We start from the raw sequence: 23,051 nt of genomic DNA on the forward strand, positions 1-23,051 counted from the left end.
GAGAGGCTAATGAGCATTGTGATTCTCAATAAAGATGGGTCAACAGTCAGAAAGGCCATCAGGTTCCCTTAACCCTGTGAAGTCCAATGGGGAGAATTTTCTGTAGAAAAGTAAGGAATGGGTTGTGTTTCACCACTAACACTGATTGTGTACGGTCACACGATTCACAAATATCCTCCCAAATTATCCATGTGTATTTTGGGTCATCTAGTACCAATGAACCAGCCTCTAGCAGTTTGCAACCATCTATGATGATTTCTTCAACGTCATGTTTATCTGAATGTCTGCTACAAGTGAATGTTCATTTGTTTGTACAAAAATAATGAAAAGAGGACAAGTACATCATATGAGTTTAATTTAAGAACTGATATCTAGATATTTTCCATGTTTTCTTGAAGATAACACTTACGTTCTTACATCAATTGTTATGACATTGTACTGACAAAAAAATAGATTTTAGACATTCAATGATTTATTTTCTGACTGTTGATACACATGATACACACAGGAGCTACTACTTGATTAATTGATTGATAGACATAATATCTGACATGATGTCTCTTCACTGCTCTCTCTGGGAGAAATGACAACTGGTAAAAGCAAATGTGGTTCTTGAGTAAAAGGTTACAGATGATGATTTTACATTAGCAGCTGACATCTAGTCTTTGAATAATTTGGATACCTCAAAGACAAAGTCCTACCTCACAGACATCAACGTGGAGCTGGTGATATCCACTGCTGTAGAGAATTCAAAGCTCCTGCATAGAACTGTGAGAAGCCAACAGCTGCGTTGCACTATCTTGGCCCTCTGGAGTCACTCACACTAAACAAACCACGTTGAAACAACTGCAGGGAAATCAGAAGAAGGTGTAGTTCCAACTGACAACTGATCACAAAAAACTTTCAACTCTGAAGGACAGTCTTGTTTAGAAGGTATGAGATGTTGCTGTTAGCTGTTGGACTTGCTGCTGGTTTATTACTGGTGGTGCTTCTGGGTCTTCTGTTGTGTGCTTTGAGAAAGAGGAAAGCACGGAGACGATATCAGGAGTTGTTGCCTACGGTGAATTCAGGAACAGATCGTCCAACTTCGGTCATCATGGTTTCTCAGGGAACTTGGACAAAGTAAGTAGTGCAAGCAAAACTACCTCTGATGTTTATGGAATCCCTCAACGTAGCTTACTGCTAGCTCAGTCAGTGCAGATGGATATGAGGGTTCAAAATGTTTTCCTGAAGTAAAAATGATTTCTTCCAAATTGAATAACACTGGCTAACATTATTGGTTTGTTATTTTAATATAATACCATTGAATATAACATTTCTTTCATTTGATTTATACTTTTTAATGTAGCATAGAAGCAAGGGCGTTTTTAAGAATGATATATTAAGTTTTTTTTTTCAATGAGAATTTAGCATTGCTATGTCAAGTCCTACGTTTTCTGGAACTTGTGTTTGGCAAAAATTGTATTGTAGTGTATGAAATGTATATTTAAAATGAAATTGTCATCATTCAATCATTTGTTTTCTAAGTATCTAGGACAGGCTGGATTACAGGTAGCCAGCACTGAGACATGGAAAACTCAACACATGGTCTTCAGTCTTTTTTGTGACCCAGTGGAAATATTGTAAAATACTTATGTTTCTTAGGTACACTTTGCATTGTTGTATCAATTCTAAATGGTCAACAATTAAGTTATAAAATGGCTACCTTGTTGGCTTAGCATTGTTGTTCTGTCTGTGGAAGTCCCAGTGAAATCAAGTTTACATTACCACCACGGTTGGTTCCTCGAAACCACGAAGACCTACGGTCGTCCAAGGCCAAACAGAAACAAGAGGTGGGGGAGGAGATGAAGATGCCATCAAGAGACATACTTGCTCAACGGGGGTCACTTTCGGTCGGAAGTAAGAAGTCGTCCCTGTTGGTCATCCAGAGCCAAAATGATTACTGTCTATGTTTTCTCGTTGCCACCAGATTGGTACCCAATTGGAACAGTCCTAGCTGGTCTCTACTCTGGGCAACCTGTAAGCGAGGTGGTAGCGCCCCCACCTGGTATGGCCACGCGCCTCTGCTTCTCAGTAGAGTACCGACACAACAGTGAGCAGCTCATGGTCTCCTTGCTACGCCTGGGCAACCTTCCTCCACGTTTCCACGGCAACGTGACTCTAGTAGAACTGCGACTTCTACCGGACGACCGCCGTCCTCGCCAAGCTAAAGCCCGTGGAACTGGACCGGACCCGGAGTTCAACGACTGCTTTGTGTTTCAGGTGAAGATTTTGTGTTGTTTGTGGGACTCTCCCTTTTGAAAATACAATCTCAATATAAGATAATTGACGAGTATTCAAAAATGAGGTTTATCATTTACATACCAAATTACTCTTGACCAATTTGTAACTGCTTTCATTTGTTTTCAAACTAAAATGTCTCCAAACATCAGCTCGAAACAATGGTGAAGTGTATCCTCACATCCTCAGTAATCGCTGGAATCTCCCCAGAGTTATAGTTCCTGTAGCTGCGGAGAGTGTCATGACTGCTGCCATCTAGTGGCCGGATTTGAAATATTAAAAAAAACGCTGTGAATATCCACATGTTAATTGTAAATAAAAAAATCATTTTATTTTACATAGATTTAATTAAAAATTGTTCATTTTTAATTAAATCTATGTAAACATAACAGAACAATGATACAGATATTTTAGTTGTATCATGGTTTTGTTAAAAAAAAAAAAATATATATAATAATATAATATAATGTAATATAATAATCTTACAGCCAAATATATATATTTTTTTTTTTAATGAAAAGAAAAAACAGATAAAAATTGATACAATGCTGTTGAATATCGCTATAGTATTTTGAAAAGGAACGTTGCGATATTACAATCTATTGATATGTTCTCACAACCCTACTGTTAAGCTTCTACAAGTTTAGTTGAAGGTAAAAATGTATGCATTATTAAGTAAGTAAGTAAGTAATATTTATTTATATAGCGCTTTTCCAGACCAGGGTCACAAAGCGCTTAAACAATCAAAACAATACTCAAAAAAGTATATACTTTAAAGATCTAGATAATACTGAGAACAACACAGGAGTTCCAGAAAATCAAGGAAAACCTAAAGTGAATTAACTTCGATTTTGAGATTTTTATAAATGAAGTAATGTGTCTGATCAGGAAGTGTTTTATTTGATTTTCAATAACTATGTTGCTGTTTTGAGTAATATGTCTTAACTCCAAAATCTCAATGTATTTAATTTGTTTACAGTTTTCTAACGTTAACATGCAGAATTTCAATCTTATTTGATGCTGTATGTATGTTTACATCTGTATTTCTTGTTGGTATTTTGACTTAAAGGTTTCGGGCATCAGTGTTTCTCGCAGCACCCTCAGTGTCTGTGTTCTGAGCGTTACACAAGATTGCAAACGCCAAGCAGTGGGCCGAGTTCTGTTTGCTTTAGAAGGGGAGCTGGGTCAGGCTGGAAGAGTTCTCTGGAGAGACCTGGAACCAGAGGACCACACGCAGGTATACAGACATGCATTTCAAGATTAAAGTAACATCGGCCTCTGAATGCTTGTTTATTTAAAAGTTAATATTTTCAAATAAAAAAGTGATTAAAAATGTCATTACTGGAGTAAAACAGACGACCTGACCGAGTTAACCCCTTCCTTATTAGATCTCTCTTCTACACTCAGCATTCAGAGTTAGGTGATGTCCTGGTGTCACTAAGCTACAGTCCGTCTCTACAGCGCCTCTCAGTGGTGGCCCTGAGAGCTCGGGGCCTGCAGCTCCTCACTGACAAAGGTGGGATCATTCATGTGTGTCTTTCAAAAACAAAATCAACCAGATTTTTTTTTTTTTCAGGTGTGTGTGTCCAAGTAAGTCTGCGAATAAACACTCAAGTGGTGAAGGTGAAGTGCAGCGGTGCGGTCAAAGCGGACGCTGGCCCACACTTCAACCACAGGATGGTGTTCAAGCTGCGAGCACAACACCTGGACGAGGCCTGTCTGCGGTTTGAGCTGCAGCAGGTGAATGATGTCCACACAGGTGAGAGCGACACCAGCGATGACACAAGCAGTTCTAGATGAGCTTATCTTACGTGTTCTGTGTCTCAGATCAGGCCGTGCTTCTGGGAGGTTTGGTTTTAGGTCCTTTCATGTATGCGAGAGGTTTGCAGCTGCAGCATTGGATGGACATGGTCAACTCTCCGCAGGAGCCGGTCAAAATGTGGCATGGACTCAGCAGAGCCGATTAATAGAGCGACAGAGAACGATCACTCGTGAACTAATGTATTACTAATGTAATATGTTTATTTGTAGCATCACTGCTTTGTTTTGAATACATTTCTTCTTTCTACTATTAAACTTTCCAAGTGAAAAAATGAGCTCCACCACTGATATTTTCACTGCTTATGAATGTGTATTTCTGACCAAAGGTCAAGGTGTTGACCTTTAAAATTGATCTTGGACCTCTATTGTATCAGCAGTATGTGTCCATTTGTACAAAACTCTTTTTTCATTAAATATTTACATTAGCAAATGTAATTAAGCCAGCCCACTGAAAACATGTTTTTCTGGATATTAAATCTTGTTTTCCATAACCACACCCACACTGCTGTGATTGGTCGGGCATCAAGGTTTGTTTTTCACTCTGCGTCATCAATCCTACAAGGCTCCGCCTCCAAGAGATTCTTTGTATACTCGAGGCGTGATTACAGCTGGCTGCAGGAAGAGTGAAGACTAGTATTAGGTCATAATGGACTCCGGTCTTGTAACCTCTTGCTCGTCGAGATTTCAGCGGGGGCAGTATATTTGTATCTTAAAGTAAAAACTTCAAAACATGGTCATGATGAGGGACTTACTGCATCTTGGAGAGAAAGACTTGAAACCTGATAGTAAGTCAGGAAAGTTGGATTTTCAAAATGATTTACCCCTTAATGTAATACATGACACGTTTATGTCTATTTATCCATAAGGTCTGTGGATCAGAATCTACTTATGGTTCCTCGCACACGGTTCAGGACCAGAGGAGAGAAATCCTTTCAGGCTGTTGCTCCTAAGCTTCGGAATGATCTTCCTCTCCCTCTGCGTTTGATGATCTACTGACTCCTTCAAGAAATATCTTCAGACTTTCTTATTCGTGCAGGCTTTCCCCTGATCTTCTGGAACACCTGTGTTTTTCTCGTTGTTATCTTGATATTTTTAGTATGGATTTTTGGAGTATGTTTTGGAGTGTTTAAGCGCTTTGTGACCCTGATCTATAAATATAAATGACTTACTTACTTATATTCAACTGCAGCTACATTCTCCCACAAGTAGTCATAGCAGGTATTATACATCTGCATCGAGCGCTTAAAGAATAGATGAATCCATTATTTTGACAATTAGTAATGCATTTGAGAGCCAGCAGGGGGCGCCATCCCAGATGGTTACCCATCTTTGCTCCATTTTGAGAGCGTCGAGCAAGTCTCCGCGTTGCTCCAGCTGCGCATGCGTGTTTCCACTAGTCCAGTGAAAACCATGAAGATAAATGAGAACACATTATTAGAAGGCCACCAAGTTCTTCTCGTGCCCTACAACGCAGAGCATGTGCCCAGGTGAGTTCACACGCTCGACGCGTCTTTCGATCGCACGTGCGCCGGAGGAAAAGGCGTTTAATCGCGTCATCACTTTACCGTGTTGTAACCTGCTGTTCTCGTTGTGCCCCGCGTTGTGTCTGCCAGGTATCACGAATGGATGAAGTCACCGGAGCTGCAGCAGCTGACTGCATCAGAGCCACTGACTCTGGAGCAGGAGTACGACATGCAGAGGAGCTGGAGGGAAGATGATGACAGTGAGATCCATGACGTCATAAAACACGGTTCCTCGTGTCTTGAGTTACACTGGCTATCGATGATTATCAAATATGTTTTTCCCGTTCCCCAGGTCACGGCCGTTTTGCCTTTCAGCACCATGATAATATAACAATATTCCATTTATTTGTCATGATGTCTACATGCATGTCAGTGTAAATAACATGGCAGGGTTTTTAAACATTATCCATCCATCCATCCATCCATCCATTGTCATCCGCTTATCCGTCGCCGGGTCGCGGGGGCAGCAGCTTCAACAGGGAGCACCAAACGCCCTTCTCCCAATATCTGCCAGCTCTGACTGAGGGATCCCGAGACGCTCCCATGCCAGTGAAGAGATATAATCTCTTGACCTGGTCCTGGGTCAACCCCTTGGTCTCCTCCCAGCTGGACGCTCGTGGGACACCTCCTCAAGAGATGCCCGAACCACCTCATGACTCTTGTATCCGAGATCTCGTTCTCTCATTCATGACCCAAAGCTCATGACCGTAGGTGAGGGTGGGGAAAAAAAAGATTGATCGGTAAATAGAGAGCTTTGCCTTTTGGCTCAGCTCTCTCTTACACAACATTGCAGTAGAGCGAATGCAATACGGCCCCTGCTGCAACAATTCCCGACCAATCTCCAATTCCCTAACACCCTCACGTGAGAACAAGACCCCAAGATACTTAAACTTCTCCACTTGAGGCAAGGGCTCAATCCCAACCTTGAGAAAACAGTCCATCGTTCTCCTGCTGAGAACCATGGCCTCAATTAAACATTATATGTACATTTTAGAGGCAACTAGTCTTTGTATACATTATACAGTGTAGAGTTTCAAATATCCTCAAAACTTGTCACACAGAATGCATAGTGTTAAAGATAATCGTAGTAAAATAAAGGTGTTATCTCCTCCTCTAGAATGCACGTTTATCATCCTGGACAAGCAGCGATGGACAGACCCTGGGGTGGACAAGGAGCTGTGCATGATCGGAGATGTCAACATCTTCCTGACCGACCCTGCAGACACGTCCTTGGCTGAGCTAGAGGTCATGGTAGCAGGTACATTTATTTTAACAATGGCAACAAATCTTTCTCTTTCTAAATTTTCTATAAGTTTTGATTTTGTTTTCATCAGAGTCCAGTTACAGAGGAAAAGGAATTGGAAAGGAAGTCACACAAATGATGATGCACTATGGTATGTTGTTGATTTTTTTCATTTGGACATGTACAGTACAATTATGTTCTTAAAGAACATATTTAGCTTCTACCTGAAATACTGAATACATTTAAATGCTTTGGTGCTCACTATTAGTACTGAAATCTTCTTAACAAATATCATAATAAGATGCTTCTGGCTACAACTTTATGCCAGATGATTGGCAACAATGTTTAATTTGGTGACCTATAAAGATAAACTATAAGATCCTCCAGATCCTGGAGAAACAATGTTATACTTGTTTTATTATCTATTACTCATTCAGTTCTAAATATAGTGGTCAAAAATCTTTATTTAATTAGGTTCTAATTTCCAACTTCAAAATAAACCTTTTTAAAATACAATGCTTTTGTATTATATTTACACATGTTACTTATTGTAAATTGTTATTATTTAAAAAGAAAAGAAACATAATTTAAAATCCAATAATATACTTTTACTCTATTATAATACAAACATAAACATTTTGATGTTTTTAAATCTCAGTTTTTACCAACTTCTTAAGGTTTTGTTTGACAGCCCCTCAGAATAGTCACTTTATATTATGTGGTCCATTAACTAAATGAATTACCAACATCTGGCTTGGCTGAGAAGAACGTACTCATGGACATTATATCTACTGTGTTTTTCTCAACAGGGGTGGCAAAACTTGGAATCAAAAAGTTCGAAGTCAAAATCGGCTTGGACAACAAAGCGAGCATCGCCTTGTTCAAGAAACTGAACTTCAGGCAGGTAAGAGTATAGAGGGATATATCTGAGGATTGTGCAATTGTAAAAGAACGGAGACAATTCACTGACCGCTGTCTTCGTCCCGCAGGTGACGTTGTGCAAAGTGTTCAAAGAGGTGACTTTGGAGTTGACAGTCAGCGATTCTGTTCAGACAAGCTTGTTAAACAACATGAGCTACATGAAGGAGAGAGACTACAAAGACGCCTGCAGCTACAGACAGGAAGTGACAGCACAGTGATGGGAAACTCTTCCTCTAGGCTTCAGTGCATGATTCTGGCTTTTTTCAAATATATATCTACTTGTCTAAGTACAGCAACGCTTTTCAAAAGACGACCTCTGAACATTTAATTCTCAAAAATCTAATGTCTGTTTATTTCAATTAGAAGTAAAGTAGTACAAATGTAGTCCTGATGTTGATCAGAGGCAGCTGGGTCAAATACTTGTATGGAGTCCCAGGAGGGCCAAAATCCTGACAGTGCATTTGTTTCAACTGTAAGAAAATGGATTCTGTGACCTATTTTCTGTAATTATATTTGACATACGTTCAATAAATCCCATTTCAACCGTCACACTAAAGGGGTGAAGCCAGTGTGTAAATACATGACTTTACAACCTGTAGCGCAAAGCTCTATATTCATGTTGACAATATATGATCTTAAATTATAACAGAAAAGAAATTGAATTCAATTTGGGAATCTTAAACAAGAAATTTAGATTTCAGCCGTCACACTAAAGAGGTTGGATGGATAAAACCATGTGTTCACGGAGCATTAAGATATTATTTAAACGATTTATCGCCACTTCAAACATCTTTCGTTGCACTGATTCAGTTGCACAGAGAAAGTTTCGCAGTAATTAATTACAAAATTCAATTTTATTTATTCTTTGTTAAAGGCCAGAAATTAAATATGTACAGTAGATGGTGACTCGTAGTGACTATACCTTTGTGTTTAGACTTTTATAAACATCCAGACAAAATGATTCATTGCACAAACATCAGTATTTAATCACATTACTGTATTACTTGACATTGTTGTTATTTTGTTCTTAATTCTTTGATTTCAAATGTACTGGTTTTGTAACTTATTTAACCAACTGCCAGAGAAATAAAATACACTGAAAACAGCTGTTCAATGCCGTGGAGTAAACATCTGATTACACTTAAGTTACCACACTCGAATTAAGAGGAGGGAAAGAAAAGTTTGCCAGATGGAATAAACTTAAGACGTTGAAGAACGGATCAAGGAAGAGCGCATCAACATTTACTCCAGCCAGTCTGCTGGTGGTCACAAGTAAAAACGGGAGTACAAGACAATTCCATAGGAATGATTCCAACATCCATCCTCCGACACCACCAGACTGAAAAAATAATTTCTTTTTAAACCCGGTGGTCACAGACCGGTCACTACTTGACTCGCTTTAGTTCTTAGACACTTGTGTGGACTCTAGAAACTCCTTCGCCGCCGCCGACATGTTCTGAATGAGCTGTCGAACCACCACCTCCTGGTTTCTGGTCCACGAGAAGAGATCATCCACAGCAGCGTTCACTGGCACGCATGTTGCTGCCCTCTGGAGGTCGGTGAAGCGGCAGGCGACGGCTGTCGCGACTAGTCCCGGCAGAAGCAGCATGAACAGTTTGAACATCACACTCAGGAGAGAACGTTGAGGTTTGGATGCTTGTTTCTCAGTAGCTTTCTTCTCCGCTGAAAGAAAAATGAAGGAAATGTTTGCATTTAAAGCTCATTAGAACATAGATGAGCAGATATACACACCATATTCCATTCAGTCTGCAACTTCTATCCATCTCCGGAATCAATGTTGACATCTTCGACGTTTTTTGTGAACTTTAAAACTATTAAGGAATGGGTGTTTGAGGATCTTTTGGGTCTCCTCTGTTCTGAGTTTCACATATTAATTATATTTTATAGCTGAATTTATTATCTTATTTTATCTTTGCCATTTTATTTTATTAGTTCATTTAATTAGTATTTTGTCTAATGATATATTAATGTTTATTCTTGAAATAGGAATATATAGTTATAAAGTATATATCCATAGGTAAATAACTTTTTTATAAAACAAATCTCTGCCCAAAAAATATAATCTGATCAAAGAAGGTTCTCCCATATATTTTTAAATAGTTACCCATATCAGTATTTGTGTTGATAAATGGAGAACAACTACACAAAAACTCACCTGTTGCTTGTCCGTTCTTTTTCTTCTTCTCCTCCGTCTTCTTCTGTTGTTGCTCTTGTGCAGCTTGTGTAGCCATCTGGGCCATGTACTCCTGCCTCCTCTTTTCCTTCTCCTCCGCCTTCTCTCGTTTACGGGCCTCCTTTCGCTTGGCCTCCTTTTCCTTCTGCTTCACCTCCTTCTTTCTCTCCAGCTCTTCATGAGAGAAGAATTAAGAAAATATGACTTCACTTCGCACCGTTGAGGAGGGAAATGACGGGTTTACCTTTCTGTCTCAAGAGTTGTTTCTCTCGCGCATGGTCCACCTCTTCCTGAATTTCTCGCATGTGTTCCAAAACCTGAGGAAAAGTCCATTTTGTTAAAAAAAAAAAAAAACATTAAAAAAAAAAGAATCAGCAAACCCACCTTGTTAGCACAGAGTTTGCACTGTTTCTCGTCCAGACAATCTCCGGCCGCCTTGGCTAGATCCACCTCCAGAGGGTTGTCCTTCAGATCCAACCATTTTAAACTCTGACAAACGAACGTCAACACATTGGTTAAGAAATAAACTCAGGAGCTTTAATTATTGAATGTCTCATCTCTACTGTGTCATCACTTCATTTGTTCCATCGTTTTTGTCATTTTAAAATGTGTATTGGATTCCAGGTGATGACCCTAGTACTACTACTACTACAACACATACACCGGGTTTTAAGATCAAATCCTTTTGAGTAAATGTCCGACTCACCCTCAGCTGAGAGAAGCTGACGGGCAGCACGCTCAGCTTGTTGTTGTACAGGTCCAGGTGTTGGAGGTTGACCAGGTTCCCAAGGTCATCTGGCAAACAGGTCAGTTGATTTTTACTGAGGTCCACCTTCGTCAAGTGTGTCAAGTTGCAGAACTCGGGCTGAAAACGTAAATAAATAAAGATGACACTTCAAAGAAATTAAACTTGTTCGATTGTGAGTTTAATAAGAAAGAAGGTGGCGTTGCAAGTCATCAGGATTAATTGACATTTGACACATACTCCAACTTTTGCCCGACTAAATAATTGATCATTCGCCATAGATCAGTTCCTCCAGGTCTAAAGGTACTCCTCTCCTCTTTGAAGTTTGAATATGACAACGAGCAACTTAAGTCTACTTTTTAGACTTTGTGAATCTCAGTTCAAATGTTACTTTAACATCCAAACAATATCCACCAAAAAAAATAAAATCAGTGCACAGATACCAGAATAAATGTTAAATATATATAATGTGTGTGAGGGGAACAGATACACAGATTTTTATTTAACAAAAACATTGAGAGAAAAAAAACATGTTTACCATATGCAATAATTTCATATTTGTATATGGTTTTACTCACAGGAATGGAGGTGATGTTGTTACACGACAGGTCGACCACTGAGATTTTAGGGTAGAGAGCCTGAAGGGAAACCAAAGATGATTCCATTTAAAGAACAGATCCGTTTAAAATGAGCCAAAAGATTTGCGGCGCAGAAACTCACCAGCTCTTTGACCGGCACTTCGGTCAGGTTGCACAGACTCAGGTCCACTTCATTTCCGTCTATTTTATCCTTTAGATGCAACACTTTCCCACTTTTGCTCATTTTGGAAATCTTTAGCTAAAATGAATGAGAAGTCAGTGATTCACACGATTTAATCCTGGAGTTGAATAACTCACCTGTTGTGTAAGAGCGAGTAAGTTTGTTGAAAGTCAAAATTGTTGCGCTGGATTGTGGAAAACGAAATAAGCCCAGAAACGCAGTCAAACGACAGTTTGGATTGTCAAAAGTGTCTCAATGAAAATCCACGTCACTGATCGAGACTGAGAGAGGCAGCAGCGCCACCATCAGTTCCGGCGGGGAAGGTCTCACTACGTACGTAGATAGTTTGAGGCTGCAGGGCCTTTACAGTCGTTTTAGATATTTCTGTGTAACTGATAAAACCAATGTTTGTGTATGTTTCCGAAATATAATGCACATTTCATCATATTTGATCAAATAGAAAACAAACAAAAAAATATACCAAAATGAGTTTTCCCTTCATTCCTACTCATTTATATTAAAGTTATATTCACATGTCTGTTTTTCTGTAATACAACAGTGTAAGTTTGTCATTTTCCTTTCTGTAAAGTAACAATTTCAGTTCTAAGCTCATCTTGTCTGAGGCTAGACAGGGTCAGGTTTTCAACCCCCAGTATTTCATCGCTGATTATTTGACTCAAAACTGGGACTGTCTGCTGTACCAGTACTTAGAATTAAATGTTGTCCGACTAATGTAAAACCTTCAGAATAAATGAAGTTCCCTGAAAAAAAAGGGGAAACCGTTTCCTGCTGGTTGACATCAAGTTTTTTTTTTTTAATAAATGCTTTTACTGGAATTTCACCATACAACAATATTGTTTTTCATGCAAATGGTCTCAGAAAAGCAAAGTTGATTTCCTGAGATTTCACGTGTCATTCAAGGCATGCAGTATTTTTCTTAATCCGATCAACATAAAATATAATGTAGTTTCATTGCCATTGTACGAACATCAAGAGTAAGAAAACACATGCAGCTATTAAATAAAAAAGGAAGAAAACCCTGTTGATGGTGACCGCCATTCTCGTCCAGTAGCCAGGCTTGTCATCATCGTTCTTGCTGTTGATGATTTGAATCAAAGCTTTAATTGACTGGTTCAATTCACCAGAGAGTCGCTCAGAGCCCTGGCGAACTCCTGTGTGGCTGTCACAGTCCTGTGAAAGGTAATCTCTGTGACTCAATCCATCTCTTTTTTCCAACCAATATTTTGTTTTCATGCATAGTGCAACTGACCTTAAATAGATCAGAGGAAGGTTGATCAGGGGACATGGTGCCAAAACTGGACCATTTTCTTCCTGTAAACAAGTTTGTTTTATCATTAAAAAAAAAAAAGGTAAGAAACTAGCAAGTATTACCTTCTTGGTAGCTGCTCTGTTGATTCAGACTTCCAACTCGTTCTTTTTCAGTGACCTGCTTTAAGGGTTCGGAGTCTTTCTGGATCAGGTACATGACCACTATGGTCTCCAGGAGACTGAGCAACATCAGTGAAAACATCCCAATACAATAAACCGCTGAGAAAAAGTTTAAAAAATGTATATCATTTTGAATGAAAACATGGTGGATTAGAAGCGGTCACGAATGTGGCTAATGTGGCTTGTGTTAACAGGAAACAGGGTACCTATCAGAGGAACATTGTTGGATGATGAGGGCAGGATTTCGTTGAGGATTAGTTGCATCACGGTGATGGCAAGAAGCACAGTGATCTTGAAGCCCAACTTTTCCCCGCCTGTGTCCGAGATCAGAAAAGACGACAAGTCCAGGCACAAGAAGAAGAGAACTGGCAGCAGGAAGTTCACAGTGTAGAGAAGGGACCTCCTTCTCATATTGATCTGTAGGACGATCACATGTTTCTTTTAGTTATTAATGTGGGGGATATTGCAGTACAATCCATCAATATAAATACTTACAGTAAAGACAATAAAGTCCTGATTATAACCAAATGTTCTGTCTGTTCGATTGACAACAGTCATGTCTATAAACAGCCACTCATATTGGGTGCGCATCATGTCCCGTGTCCAGTTCGTGGCCAACTGAGAACCCAGAACATGGTGAAGTTCAACTTCCTCACCTGAAAAAAAACCCAGTGACCTTCAGTGTTTAGTGAGGGTTAATCCTGCACCAAACAAATTTTGGGAGTTGCTCACTGGCATGGACAATAGACTTGAACGTGAGTTCACAGCTCTGGACATCAAACGGGAATTTATAAATATGCATCCTGCAGGTGCTGGTCAGAACCTGGTTGTTCTGCTCCTGTACCAGGCCATCGTTGTAGATCGTGAGAAGAGGACTTGGAGGAGCCTTGTCTTTCTCTATCCTGTGGAGATACTCAGAAACAAAGTTAAACGTATTTAATTCAAATGTATACACTTACATGTATATTATATCCTTAAATATAGACTACAAGTTGAGCAAATGTCTTCTGTGGAACCTAAATAAAATCTAAAACTCAAATCAAATAAACCAGACGAGTTGTGTCTTTTTTTTTGGCACAAACATTTGTACCTACATTTCATCAATGGTGATATCTGGTTTCCACAAAATGTCGGTGGGGATAGCGACACTTTGAATGCCACAAAACTTTGTCTCATTCCAGAAAATGAATTCATTTTTCCAGGTCTACAAGGAAAGAATATGCGATTAAGTATAAAAATAATAAAGTGTAGCATCACACACTGTCTCTGGCATTCAGAACATGAAACTATCTGAGATCCAAACTCACCGTGAACATCCAAACATATGAAATGAATGACTGGTCAATCTCTCTCTGTAAACACAGGTATACATTAATGGACAGAAGTCGCTTGAATACATTTTCCCACTGAGCTTGAAAGCTTCTGTCCATTATTCATGGTCATACATTAACAGTCATTATGGACATAAGATTGTAACACTGAAATATTCATTATGTGCTAGTAAACACACAACTGCACCACAAATGGACAACAAATTTAAGTATGTCAGGTCACTTAGTCAACCCTTCAGAAGAGCAAGTAAAAATCACAAGATCATCAGCAGAGTAGATGAGAGTTAGGGACTTGGCTAAAGCCTTTGTAACGTCTCCAGAAGTGTTGTTATTTTATGACCACGAAGAAAGGTCAAAGAATCTTTCAAAACATAATAATATGAGGCTGAGTGGGGAGTTCAGGAAGTAAGTCCTTTTGCTAACATGTGAGTAAACTGAATCATGGAGTTAGAAGTCCAAGGGGACAATGAAGCGAAGCTGATGGAGATGAACAACCAACAAGGGTGTATTAACACACAGGAAGGAGGTTCATTGTCAGGGACAGAAGATGAGGTCAGGGCAGGTGGGCAGGAACAGGATAGAGGGTCTGTGCAGTGAGGGCTTATGACAGAAACAGATGGGTTCTGGAAGGGCAAGTCGATAATTGAATAGCATACACATGTCACTGAAGCCAACAGAAACATGTGGTCTGAAGAGTGACCGTTCCAATGATGTGATCGTCATCAAGGGTACAGATAATGGAACCTGTTAAAGCCCAGAACTGGATCTGGGATATTGGTATTTACCACTAAGAGTCATGGTGGCTTCTATTTTTGAAGGGCGGTGTCAGAAACAGTTCTTCACAGGACTTTTCAAATTATTCCCCATCAGGGATGTTATCTTAAAAATATCTTGTGTTTTTTATAGAGTCAGCCAAGCTGGAAGAAAGGTGTCACGCAATGGTTTGAAACTCAATGAAGTTTTTTAAAAGGTGTGGCAATTGGACTCACCACATCAAGAATGGCATAAAGTATAACCTCCAGATAGACCTTTGTAGGCGTTTTGTAGTCTTTCACTGGTCGGGTCATGGTGAACAGGTCGTTGCTTTTGGTGAGTTTCAGATGGTTCAAAACATCCTGATAAGTGCAGGTTTCCTCAGTGGTACCAGACACTAGATCGAGAAACACACAAAAGAATAGTGTTCAAGTCAAGGCTTCACTGATAGAATGGTGTCATTGTTTCTTCTGATGAAGTGCAATTTTTTTTTTTAACCAACTTGGTTCAACGTGATGTCATCATTGTCGTCATCGTGTTTTATAGTCATTGTTCCACCAGGATCCTTTTCCAGTCAACTTCCTATTGAACACTTCCGTTCAATTAAAGCTCCTTTGACTTTGACCACATTTTAAAAGTGGAAGATGTGGGCAGACAGAAAAGATGCATTAAGGAATACAACTAATAGAGGTTTGATCGCTAAAGATCCATTAGCAGTGAACCACAACACGTTTAGCTCTAAATTCTTGAAGTGAAGTAGTTTTGCTTGATGTGAGTTCATTCTATGTTTAGGTACAATCTCTGGAATAACTCGTGCAGCAGTTGGATGAATTTTCTGTTTCCAGACTTCCTTTGATGAATGAAGGATGGATGAGGTAATGAATCAGATTGTGGATAATTAAATATATGTTATGATGGATTTGTAAATAACATAACTTTAACTTTGTTTTTGTACAATATTTCAATAAATAAATATGTTCAACAAATAATAATTATTGATTATTGATATCTTGACCTTGACTCTAGTATCAGTTCAATTCAGATTAATTACTTTTTTCACTCATCACTGTTTTGAATCGGATGAATATTGTCAAAGGCATCAGTTTTTGGATGATAAAGAAGGTTGTCTAATTTTTAAGATTAAAATCTTGTAAATATAATTTTCATGGTATAAAACTACCTAAAACTCTACAATAACTAGTTTAATCTATACTATATAACACATGACCTGTTTACAGGAGACTTACCAGTCAGTGAAAGCAAAATGAAAATCCCAGCAAGTGACATCATCAAAATCTGCCCTTTTTCCAAAGATCCCAGCAAAGCACGAGTGTCTTGTCAGTTGTAGCTTCAGAGTAAACTGAGTCCATAGAGTCTAAAAGGACGACCTTATAAACTCAACACCACCAGACAAGTGAACGTGGTGGTTTAAGACTCCAGGGAGGAAGGAAGGAGAGTTCAAAAACCACTTAGCAGACATTAAAGGGAAACCAGTGCCATTTTCTCCCTACGTTAAACATCTTTGTGGGGAGTGATGTGAAAAAATAAAAGTTCTGGAAGCAGAAATATTTGTGAAATTAGTACAATAAACTATGGTATTCTTTATCCAGAAACACACCCAAATATCAAGATTGGTGTTGTTACAAATAACTCTGAAGGTTACGAAGCGAAGCGAGTTTGGGAAGATGTTTCACTTTAATCCAAGAAACACACCGCACGTTATCGGGCGTCTGGCGCCGTCTGGCAGTCCTGTGTGGTCGGCGCCACACCATCTTTCGGGAGTCTGGAGTCTGGCTCAATGGTCAATCCGATTGGTAGAGTGCTAGGTTTAGCTAGCGAATCAGTGCAGGATAATGAAAAGGAAGTGACTATTGTAAAAAAAAATGTTTTGAAAACTTCACACCAATATTATCATGTGAATGAAGCAGCTCATAGGGCACAGTGTAGACATGGTAATCTGGTCCTTTCACATGCATCCAGCGAACATTATCATAACATTGAACACATCTCATCACCTACTGCTCCATGAACTCATTCATTTACGTTAATGAATTGAATCGTTGTCCTATTCACATGTGAGTCACCGTCATCTCAACATTTGTACTTTATCACCGTGTCTGATTCATGGTCATTTTGTGGTAATAATGACACAGAAGGTCAATATTGTTGACATGACTTTAATGATCATTCTAGATCAGGGGTCGGGAACCTATGGCTCGCGAGCCAGGTGTGGCTCTTTTGATGATTGCATCTGGCTCGCAGAAAATAACATAAAACAAAACATAAAATATTATCACTTGTTTCAGGGGTGGGCAATACGTCGATCGCGATCGACCCGTCGAGTTTTATTCTCGTTAAACTTCATCTGAAATTTAATTAATCCACTTTTGTGATTCATATCAGACATGTTTAAAATTAACAAATATAAACTGTTAGTTTGAATTCATGTTTTCATTTGTTTTTGTTTTTTCATGATCACAGAAATGGAGAAATTTTAGTCTTGTGCTTCATTTCCCTATATCTTGCTCGACACATACGGAAAAGCCCTCCAAGCTGCCGTTCTGAGATCCAGACGTGTTTTCTGCGACGTCTTTCTTCCACAACAAGAAGACAAAAAGCTGACAATGCCAGTCGCTTAATTTTCGTGTCGTTATCCATGGTATTTATATTTTATCTTTCGTTCAACGGGTGAAAACACCGACCGTTCTCGACTATTCTCAGAGCAAATCCGGTTCTACGTCATTGGTGCTCCGCCCTCTAACGGCTTCGCTATTGGTTTACCCCGAGGCACCGCCTCGTCTCTGAGAAAGCTTAATGAACTCGCCACCCAGCAGGGGGCAGTCCACTTCCTATAAAGGGGGGAAGCACCCGCCGCACCTCCTTTTTCAACTCAGCGAGAAAGCTCCTGACAGTGGAATGTATGATGGCGAATGAATATTGAAGTGAACCATGTGTGCACGAAGACTCCCTGAAGAGGAGACACATGTCTGCTTTGTTTTGCCTAGAGGCCCAAATCAGACGTGATGATTATGTGGCCTTCCGAGCGCTTCCCACGGCTTTTGACAGTGACGGGAAGCGTTCGAGGCTTGTCGACCCACGCCGCCTCAGATCATGATTATGATCAACACAGGACTGCCATGTTGTTTAAGAAAACAACATGGCAGTCCTGTGCGCTGCACTCGACAAGCTCACGTTCCAACGTGTTGGGCCCTGATGAGTCGAGCTGAGTCGTCCATCGATCATGAACAGGTCGACTAGGAGGACGACTGGCTCGCTGCATGGAGTCGACCATGAGGTATGCGAGAGCGATCAGGTGAGTATCTCTTGCAGGCCACATGGCCCTCCTGCAGCGCACTCGACGGGTTCACTTGTGAGTGTGACGTATTCACAGGCGTCATTAGAGACTTTCGCCGCTAATGCTAAGCTAACATGCTCCGCCGTTCATAGATGGCGAGAGTTTCCTCTCAGAACACAGTTCGGAGGAGGTTTTAAACCCCTTCGTCCGGGTCATGCCGAGACTGTAATAACGGAGTCTGTCCACACGAATGAAGGGCAGACTCCAACCACATGTGTTTTGTTTACAGACGAGCAGAGGTCCGCAAGACCGGCTGAGTCAGCTGTGTTTACTTCCGCGTCGACCAGCGCTTGCCCGACAGAGCTTGACAGCTGAGGTGAGTGGAACTAGTCCAGACATGTCTATGTTGACCGGAGGTTGTTCCTTCCCCCACAGCGCTGTCTACAAGCACTGGCACCGTGGAGGACGTCACGTTTGGCGGCGGAGAAACGCCATGGAACTGACGCAACCTGGTGTTTTTACGCGCAAGTTTTCTCGCCGTCCTGAGACCAGGCGAGGGCGAGGACCTTTCGCCCCGTCTGGTCGATCAACTGGAGAGGTGCGTGGCGGTCGGATCTCACGAGTGACGAGCAGGTCTGGACCGCCAGCAGAGCTTGAGAATGTACGGGACCTGGTGAGTGATGCGGTGCTGACGCGCGCGCGACCTAAGAACTCACATCAGCTCCGGTTTAATTCTCCAGCACATTCCTCCACATCGCGGGTTTTGTCAGCTCCAGTGACACTAAGAAGTGCTCAGGGAGTTGGGAAGACTTCCGGGGGGGAAAGGGAACACGCACGACGCGCATCTGAGGTGTCTCACGCGCACTTGCGCGCTTCTCCCACAGAGCCGGATTTTATGTATGAGAGTGGGGGTTCTAGTGAATCCAACTCGAGTACATGCTCTGTGGATTCAAGAGATAGAGACGCGGCTTGTGTGATGCCCTTTCGTCTACGGCCCGCTCTTGGACGTTCGAGGGGGCGGGCCGGAGGACTACCCAAGGTTCGCCAGGGCTGCGGTTCTGACAGAACATTATTCGGCTTGGAGTCGCCTGGTTTTACTTCTGGGACCCACTTGGCTGGGGGGAGTAATCAGGCGGGGCTATGCGCTACAATTTGCCCGTCAACCCCCGCGTTTTCAGGGATTCTCTGGACGCGTATGGCGGAGCAGGAGAATTATCCTGTTTGAGAAACGAGGTGTCTGCTCTGCTGCAGAAGGAGGTCGTAGAACTGGTCCCTGCAGCCGAGATGATGACAGGGTTTTACTCCCGGTACTTCCTCGTGGCGAAGAAGACCGGGGGTTGGAGGCCCATTCTGGACCTCAGCTATTTGAACAAGTTCATAGCTACCCGCCCGTTTTGCATGTTGACGGTCAAGAAACTGCTATCAGGTGTAAGTCCAGGAGATTGGATGACATCTATCGACCTGACCGACGCGTACTTTCACATTCCGATAGTCAAGAGACATCGAAAGTACTTGCGTTTCGCCCTCGATGGTCGGGTGTTTTCAATACACTCGACTCCCGTTCGGCTACTCTCTGGCACCCAGGACCTTCACCAAGTGTGTGGAAGCGGCAGTGGAGCCTTTGAGAGTGAGTGGGGTAAGGATCTTGACCTATCTGGACGACTGGTTGATCCTTGCCAGGTCAGAGGCAGGAAGTTGCGCTCACACACAGAAGGTGTTGAGCCATATTGCCACCCTGGGGTTCACAGTGAACCTCAGCAAGAGCGCTCTGACTCCAGTTCAACAGTTAGTTTACCTGGGGGTACTGTTGAACTCGGAGGAGGGATACGCGCGCCTCCCGGCGTAGGCACTGTTATGTCCCTCCTGGGGCTCATGGCAGCAGCCCACACGGTAGTTCGGCTGGGCTTGCTGCACATGAGGGAGCTTCAGAGATGGTTTGGTCGTCTCAAGCTAGACCTCAAGCGGGAAAGAGGCGGAAAGCGCCTTCCCGCTCGGGTTTTGCAGGACATCCAGTTTTGGAACTCTCTAGCCAACCTCAGGCGGAGAGTTCCATTGGGTTGCGTCCTTCGTTACACTCAAGTGTTCACAGACGCTTCTCTGACAGGTTGGGGAGGCTCCTCGGGTCAGGCCTATGCCAGTGGGGTCTGGAGCAGTCCGGTGCTCAGACACATAAACTGGCTAGAGCTGAAGGCGATTCACAATGTCCTGCTTCACCTCTCTCCCCAACTGTCACGGTCCAACGTCCTAGTACTATCCGACAGCTCCAACGCCGTGGCGTACGTAAATCGCCAAGGTGGAGTCAGATCCCCAGCCCTTCTGAGTGTGGCAAAGAAGGCTTGGCTGTGGGCAGACTGTCACCTGCTTTCGCTCAGAGCTCAGCACGTACCGGGCGAGCTGAACGCAGTAGCGGACAGACTGTCGAGGGGGGCCGTCCAGGACGAATGGGGTCTGTCCGAGGCAGTGGCGAGCGAGATCTGGTCTCGGTTCGGTCACCCGGTTGCAGACCTCTTCGCCAGCAAGGAGAACTTCAAATGCCCTCTTTGGTTCTCCCTCAGGGCTTCGGATGCCCCCCACTAGGCGTGGACGCTTTAGCCCATTCGAGGTGGCCGGTCGGTCTACTGTTTGCCTTCCCTCCTCCGCGGCTCCTTTTCCCCTTGGTTCGGAGGGCGAGGCGGGGGGGGGGGGGGGGGGGGGCTGAGGTTAATGCTAGTAGCACCAGACTCCCCGGGGGCGCTCTGGTTCCCAGAGCTGGTGCGCATGGCGGTCGGGGCCCCGTGGGCCATCCCTTGGGGCCCCGCTGCCCTGTGTCAGGCAGGGGGGACTCTGACAGCGCCCCCGGTGCTGGGCCGGCCTCTCAAGGTGTGGCTCCTGCACGGGACGAGCTGATCGGGACTTTGGACCCGGACGTTCTCCACACGCTGGAGAACGCCCGGGCCCCGTCAACACGCAGGCTTATGCCTCAAAGTGGGGGATTTTCTCCCGCTGGTGTTCAGACAGGTCCTTCAACCCCAGCTCTTGTTGGTCTCCGCTATCCTGTCTTTCCTGCAACATTTGCTGGACAACTGGCGGACTGTGGCGACACTGAGAGTGTTCGCATCAGCCATAGCGACTTTCGACCGGTTTTGAGGGTGCTTCGGTTCGCGCCCACCCCCTGGTGGCACGTTTCTTGCGGGGTGCCTGCAGGCTTCGACCTCCTGCAAGGCCTTCCAGCCCTCAGTGGGATCTCCAGTTGGTACTGGACATTCTCACAGGCCCGACCTTCGAGCCTCTTGACCAAGTCCCACTGGATATCTTGTCTTCAAGGTATCGCTCCTTCTGGCACTAACAACCACGAAGAGAGCAAGTGAGCTTTGTGCCCTCTCCATTAGCCCTGAGTGTCTTTCCTTGGCGTCGAGGAGTCTTCGGTGTCTTTGCGTCCTAACACAGCGTTCCGCCCAAAGATTCTGAGTTCCTTGTTCCGGGCGACGACCTTCACGCTGCGGGCCTTTCATCCGCCGCTCCACTCGGACCCGGGTCAGGAACGTCTCCACCTGTTGTGTCCAGTGAGGGCGTTGGCCTTGTACTTGCGGCGGGTGGCCGTGTTTAGGCGCTCTGATGCCCTTTTTTGTCTGCCACGGTAGATGAAGACGGGGAGAGGCGATCTCCTCCCAGAGGTTCTCTCATTGGGTGAGATCGGCCATTATCCGGGCCTACCGAGCAGCGGGTGGATCCGCTCCTAGCGGTCTGAGGGCACATTCCACCCGTGGAGTGGCAGCCTCAGTGGCTCTTTTGCGGGGTGTGGCAGCAGAGGATATCTGCTCAGCTGCTTCTTGGGCGTCCACGTCTACCTTGCTAAGGCCTATCTCTTCGACGTGACGGCGGGATCAGTAGCTCATACGGTTTTGAGCGCTGCTGTGCCCCCCCTCGAGGCCTACGGCTCCAGTGGACTTGGATCCTGGGCCGGCGGGGCCCTAGCGATGCTGCTTCAGGAGCGGTGTCCAGCTGGGGGTACATTTATCCCGTCAGGCTTCGCCTTTTGGGTAAACCAATAGCGAAGCCGTTAGAGGGCGGAGCACCAATGACGTAGAACCCCTGAGTTATCTATCATAACCTCAGGTTCTACGAGTTGGTGCGAAGCCCTCTAACCTCGTCGCCCAGCGGCCGCCCTTCTCGCTGAGTTTTCAGTTGGAGAAAGTTCGGCGGGTGCTTCTCGCCTTTATAGGAAGTGGACTGCCCCCTGCTGGGTGGCGAGTTCATTAAGCTTTCTCAGAGACGAGGCGGTGCCTCGGGGTAAACCAATAGCGAAGCCGTTAGAGGGCTTTGCACCAACTCGTAGAACCTGAGGTTATGATAGATAACTCAGGGGTTTTCACTTCTCTGACGTCAACACGCTGCATCGTCACCCGCTGTCGCACCTTTTGCCGACAGGCTCTTTGGCGTGTACTAGGATTTTTTTTCGAAGGGACGGGGCCAGACTACGTCAGACCACACAGGACTGCCCGACGGCGTCAGACGAGTTTTCTAGAGAGAGGTTGAAACCAATATGTTGGAGTATCTCTCTATGTGAATAGTGAAGAAAAAGTTATTCCAAAGTTAGTTGCACAGTTTTATTTTATTTTAATCTGCCTGTCTTGTTTGACTGACCTTAGCTGATGAAGACATTACTCATCAAATCTCAGTAGACAGATGCATGAGAACTTACCAGGACAGTTGGTCATTTTGTTGCATCAAGTATCTGGCAACCATGGAAGACAAGTG

General features: G+C 43.2%; 4 protein-coding genes across 4 annotated transcripts; 2 read left to right on the forward strand and 2 right to left on the reverse strand.

Annotated features, from left to right (window-relative positions):
- Positions 1 to 940: 940 nt before the first annotated feature.
- syt15 (synaptotagmin XV) lies at positions 941 to 4,247 on the forward strand. The gene is made up of 7 exons (XM_087782967.1): positions 941 to 1,122; positions 1,742 to 1,899; positions 1,970 to 2,262; positions 3,350 to 3,517; positions 3,688 to 3,796; positions 3,857 to 4,039; positions 4,108 to 4,247. Exons 1-7 carry the CDS (start codon positions 941 to 943, stop codon positions 4,245 to 4,247), a joined length of 1,233 nt encoding a protein of 410 aa, XP_087639093.1.
- A 1,221-nt stretch (positions 4,248 to 5,468) lies between these two features.
- nat9 (N-acetyltransferase 9) lies at positions 5,469 to 8,893 on the forward strand. The gene is made up of 6 exons (XM_087784155.1): positions 5,469 to 5,588; positions 5,715 to 5,824; positions 6,742 to 6,882; positions 6,959 to 7,018; positions 7,677 to 7,771; positions 7,857 to 8,893. Exons 1-6 carry the CDS (start codon positions 5,482 to 5,484, stop codon positions 8,004 to 8,006), a joined length of 663 nt encoding a protein of 220 aa, XP_087640281.1. The 5' UTR covers positions 5,469 to 5,481; the 3' UTR covers positions 8,007 to 8,893.
- A 134-nt stretch (positions 8,894 to 9,027) lies between these two features.
- On the reverse strand, positions 9,028 to 11,753 carry lrrc59 (leucine rich repeat containing 59). Its single transcript, XM_087784154.1, has 8 exons — positions 11,624 to 11,753; positions 11,448 to 11,564; positions 11,306 to 11,365; positions 10,689 to 10,847; positions 10,367 to 10,471; positions 10,227 to 10,299; positions 9,965 to 10,156; positions 9,028 to 9,471 (listed from the first exon to the last, which is right to left on the reverse strand). Exons 2-8 carry the CDS (start codon positions 11,547 to 11,549, stop codon positions 9,188 to 9,190), a joined length of 975 nt encoding a protein of 324 aa, XP_087640280.1. The 5' UTR covers positions 11,550 to 11,564; positions 11,624 to 11,753; the 3' UTR covers positions 9,028 to 9,187.
- An 866-nt stretch (positions 11,754 to 12,619) lies between these two features.
- On the reverse strand, positions 12,620 to 23,011 carry LOC148086013 (5-hydroxytryptamine receptor 3A-like). The gene is made up of 9 exons (XM_087782968.1): positions 22,996 to 23,011; positions 15,256 to 15,416; positions 14,243 to 14,287; positions 14,030 to 14,139; positions 13,668 to 13,837; positions 13,431 to 13,591; positions 13,142 to 13,352; positions 12,879 to 13,034; positions 12,620 to 12,666 (listed from the first exon to the last, which is right to left on the reverse strand). The coding sequence occupies exons 1-9, from the start codon at positions 23,009 to 23,011 to the stop codon at positions 12,620 to 12,622; spliced, it is 1,077 nt and encodes a 358-aa protein (XP_087639094.1).
- Between the last annotated feature and the right edge of the window lie 40 nt (positions 23,012 to 23,051).

Source organism: Callionymus lyra, chromosome 2, assembly GCF_982586985.1.
Source record: "Callionymus lyra chromosome 2, fCalLyr1.hap1.1, whole genome shotgun sequence".
Lineage (NCBI taxonomy): Eukaryota > Metazoa > Chordata > Actinopteri > Syngnathiformes > Callionymidae > Callionymus > Callionymus lyra.

Coding starts and splice junctions, on each gene's coding strand:
- syt15 (XM_087782967.1), top strand. CDS start 941: ATGTTGCTGTTAGCTGTTGGACTTGCTGCTGGTTTATTACTGGTGGTG. Junction 2,263..3,349: donor ACGACTGCTTTGTGTTTCAG/GTGAAGATTTTG, acceptor TTTGACTTAAAG/GTTTCGGGCATCAGTGTTTC. Junction 3,797..3,856: donor GCAGCTCCTCACTGACAAAG/GTGGGATCATTC, acceptor TTTTTTTTTCAG/GTGTGTGTGTCCAAGTAAGT.
- nat9 (XM_087784155.1), top strand. CDS start 5,482: ATGCGTGTTTCCACTAGTCCAGTGAAAACCATGAAGATAAATGAGAAC. Junction 6,883..6,958: donor GCTAGAGGTCATGGTAGCAG/GTACATTTATTT, acceptor TGTTTTCATCAG/AGTCCAGTTACAGAGGAAAA. Junction 7,772..7,856: donor AGAAACTGAACTTCAGGCAG/GTAAGAGTATAG, acceptor TTCGTCCCGCAG/GTGACGTTGTGCAAAGTGTT.
- lrrc59 (XM_087784154.1), bottom strand. CDS start 11,549: ATGAGCAAAAGTGGGAAAGTGTTGCATCTAAAGGATAAAATAGACGGA. Junction 10,472..10,688: donor TCAGCTTCTCTCAGCTGAGG/GTGAGTCGGACA, acceptor TTCGTTTGTCAG/AGTTTAAAATGGTTGGATCT. Junction 10,300..10,366: donor GCAAACTCTGTGCTAACAAG/GTGGGTTTGCTG, acceptor ACTTTTCCTCAG/GTTTTGGAACACATGCGAGA.
- LOC148086013 (XM_087782968.1), bottom strand. Junction 13,592..13,667: donor CAAGTCTATTGTCCATGCCA/GTGAGCAACTCC, acceptor GTTTTTTTTCAG/GTGAGGAAGTTGAACTTCAC. Junction 13,035..13,141: donor CAACAATGTTCCTCTGATAG/GTACCCTGTTTC, acceptor ACTTTTTCTCAG/CGGTTTATTGTATTGGGATG.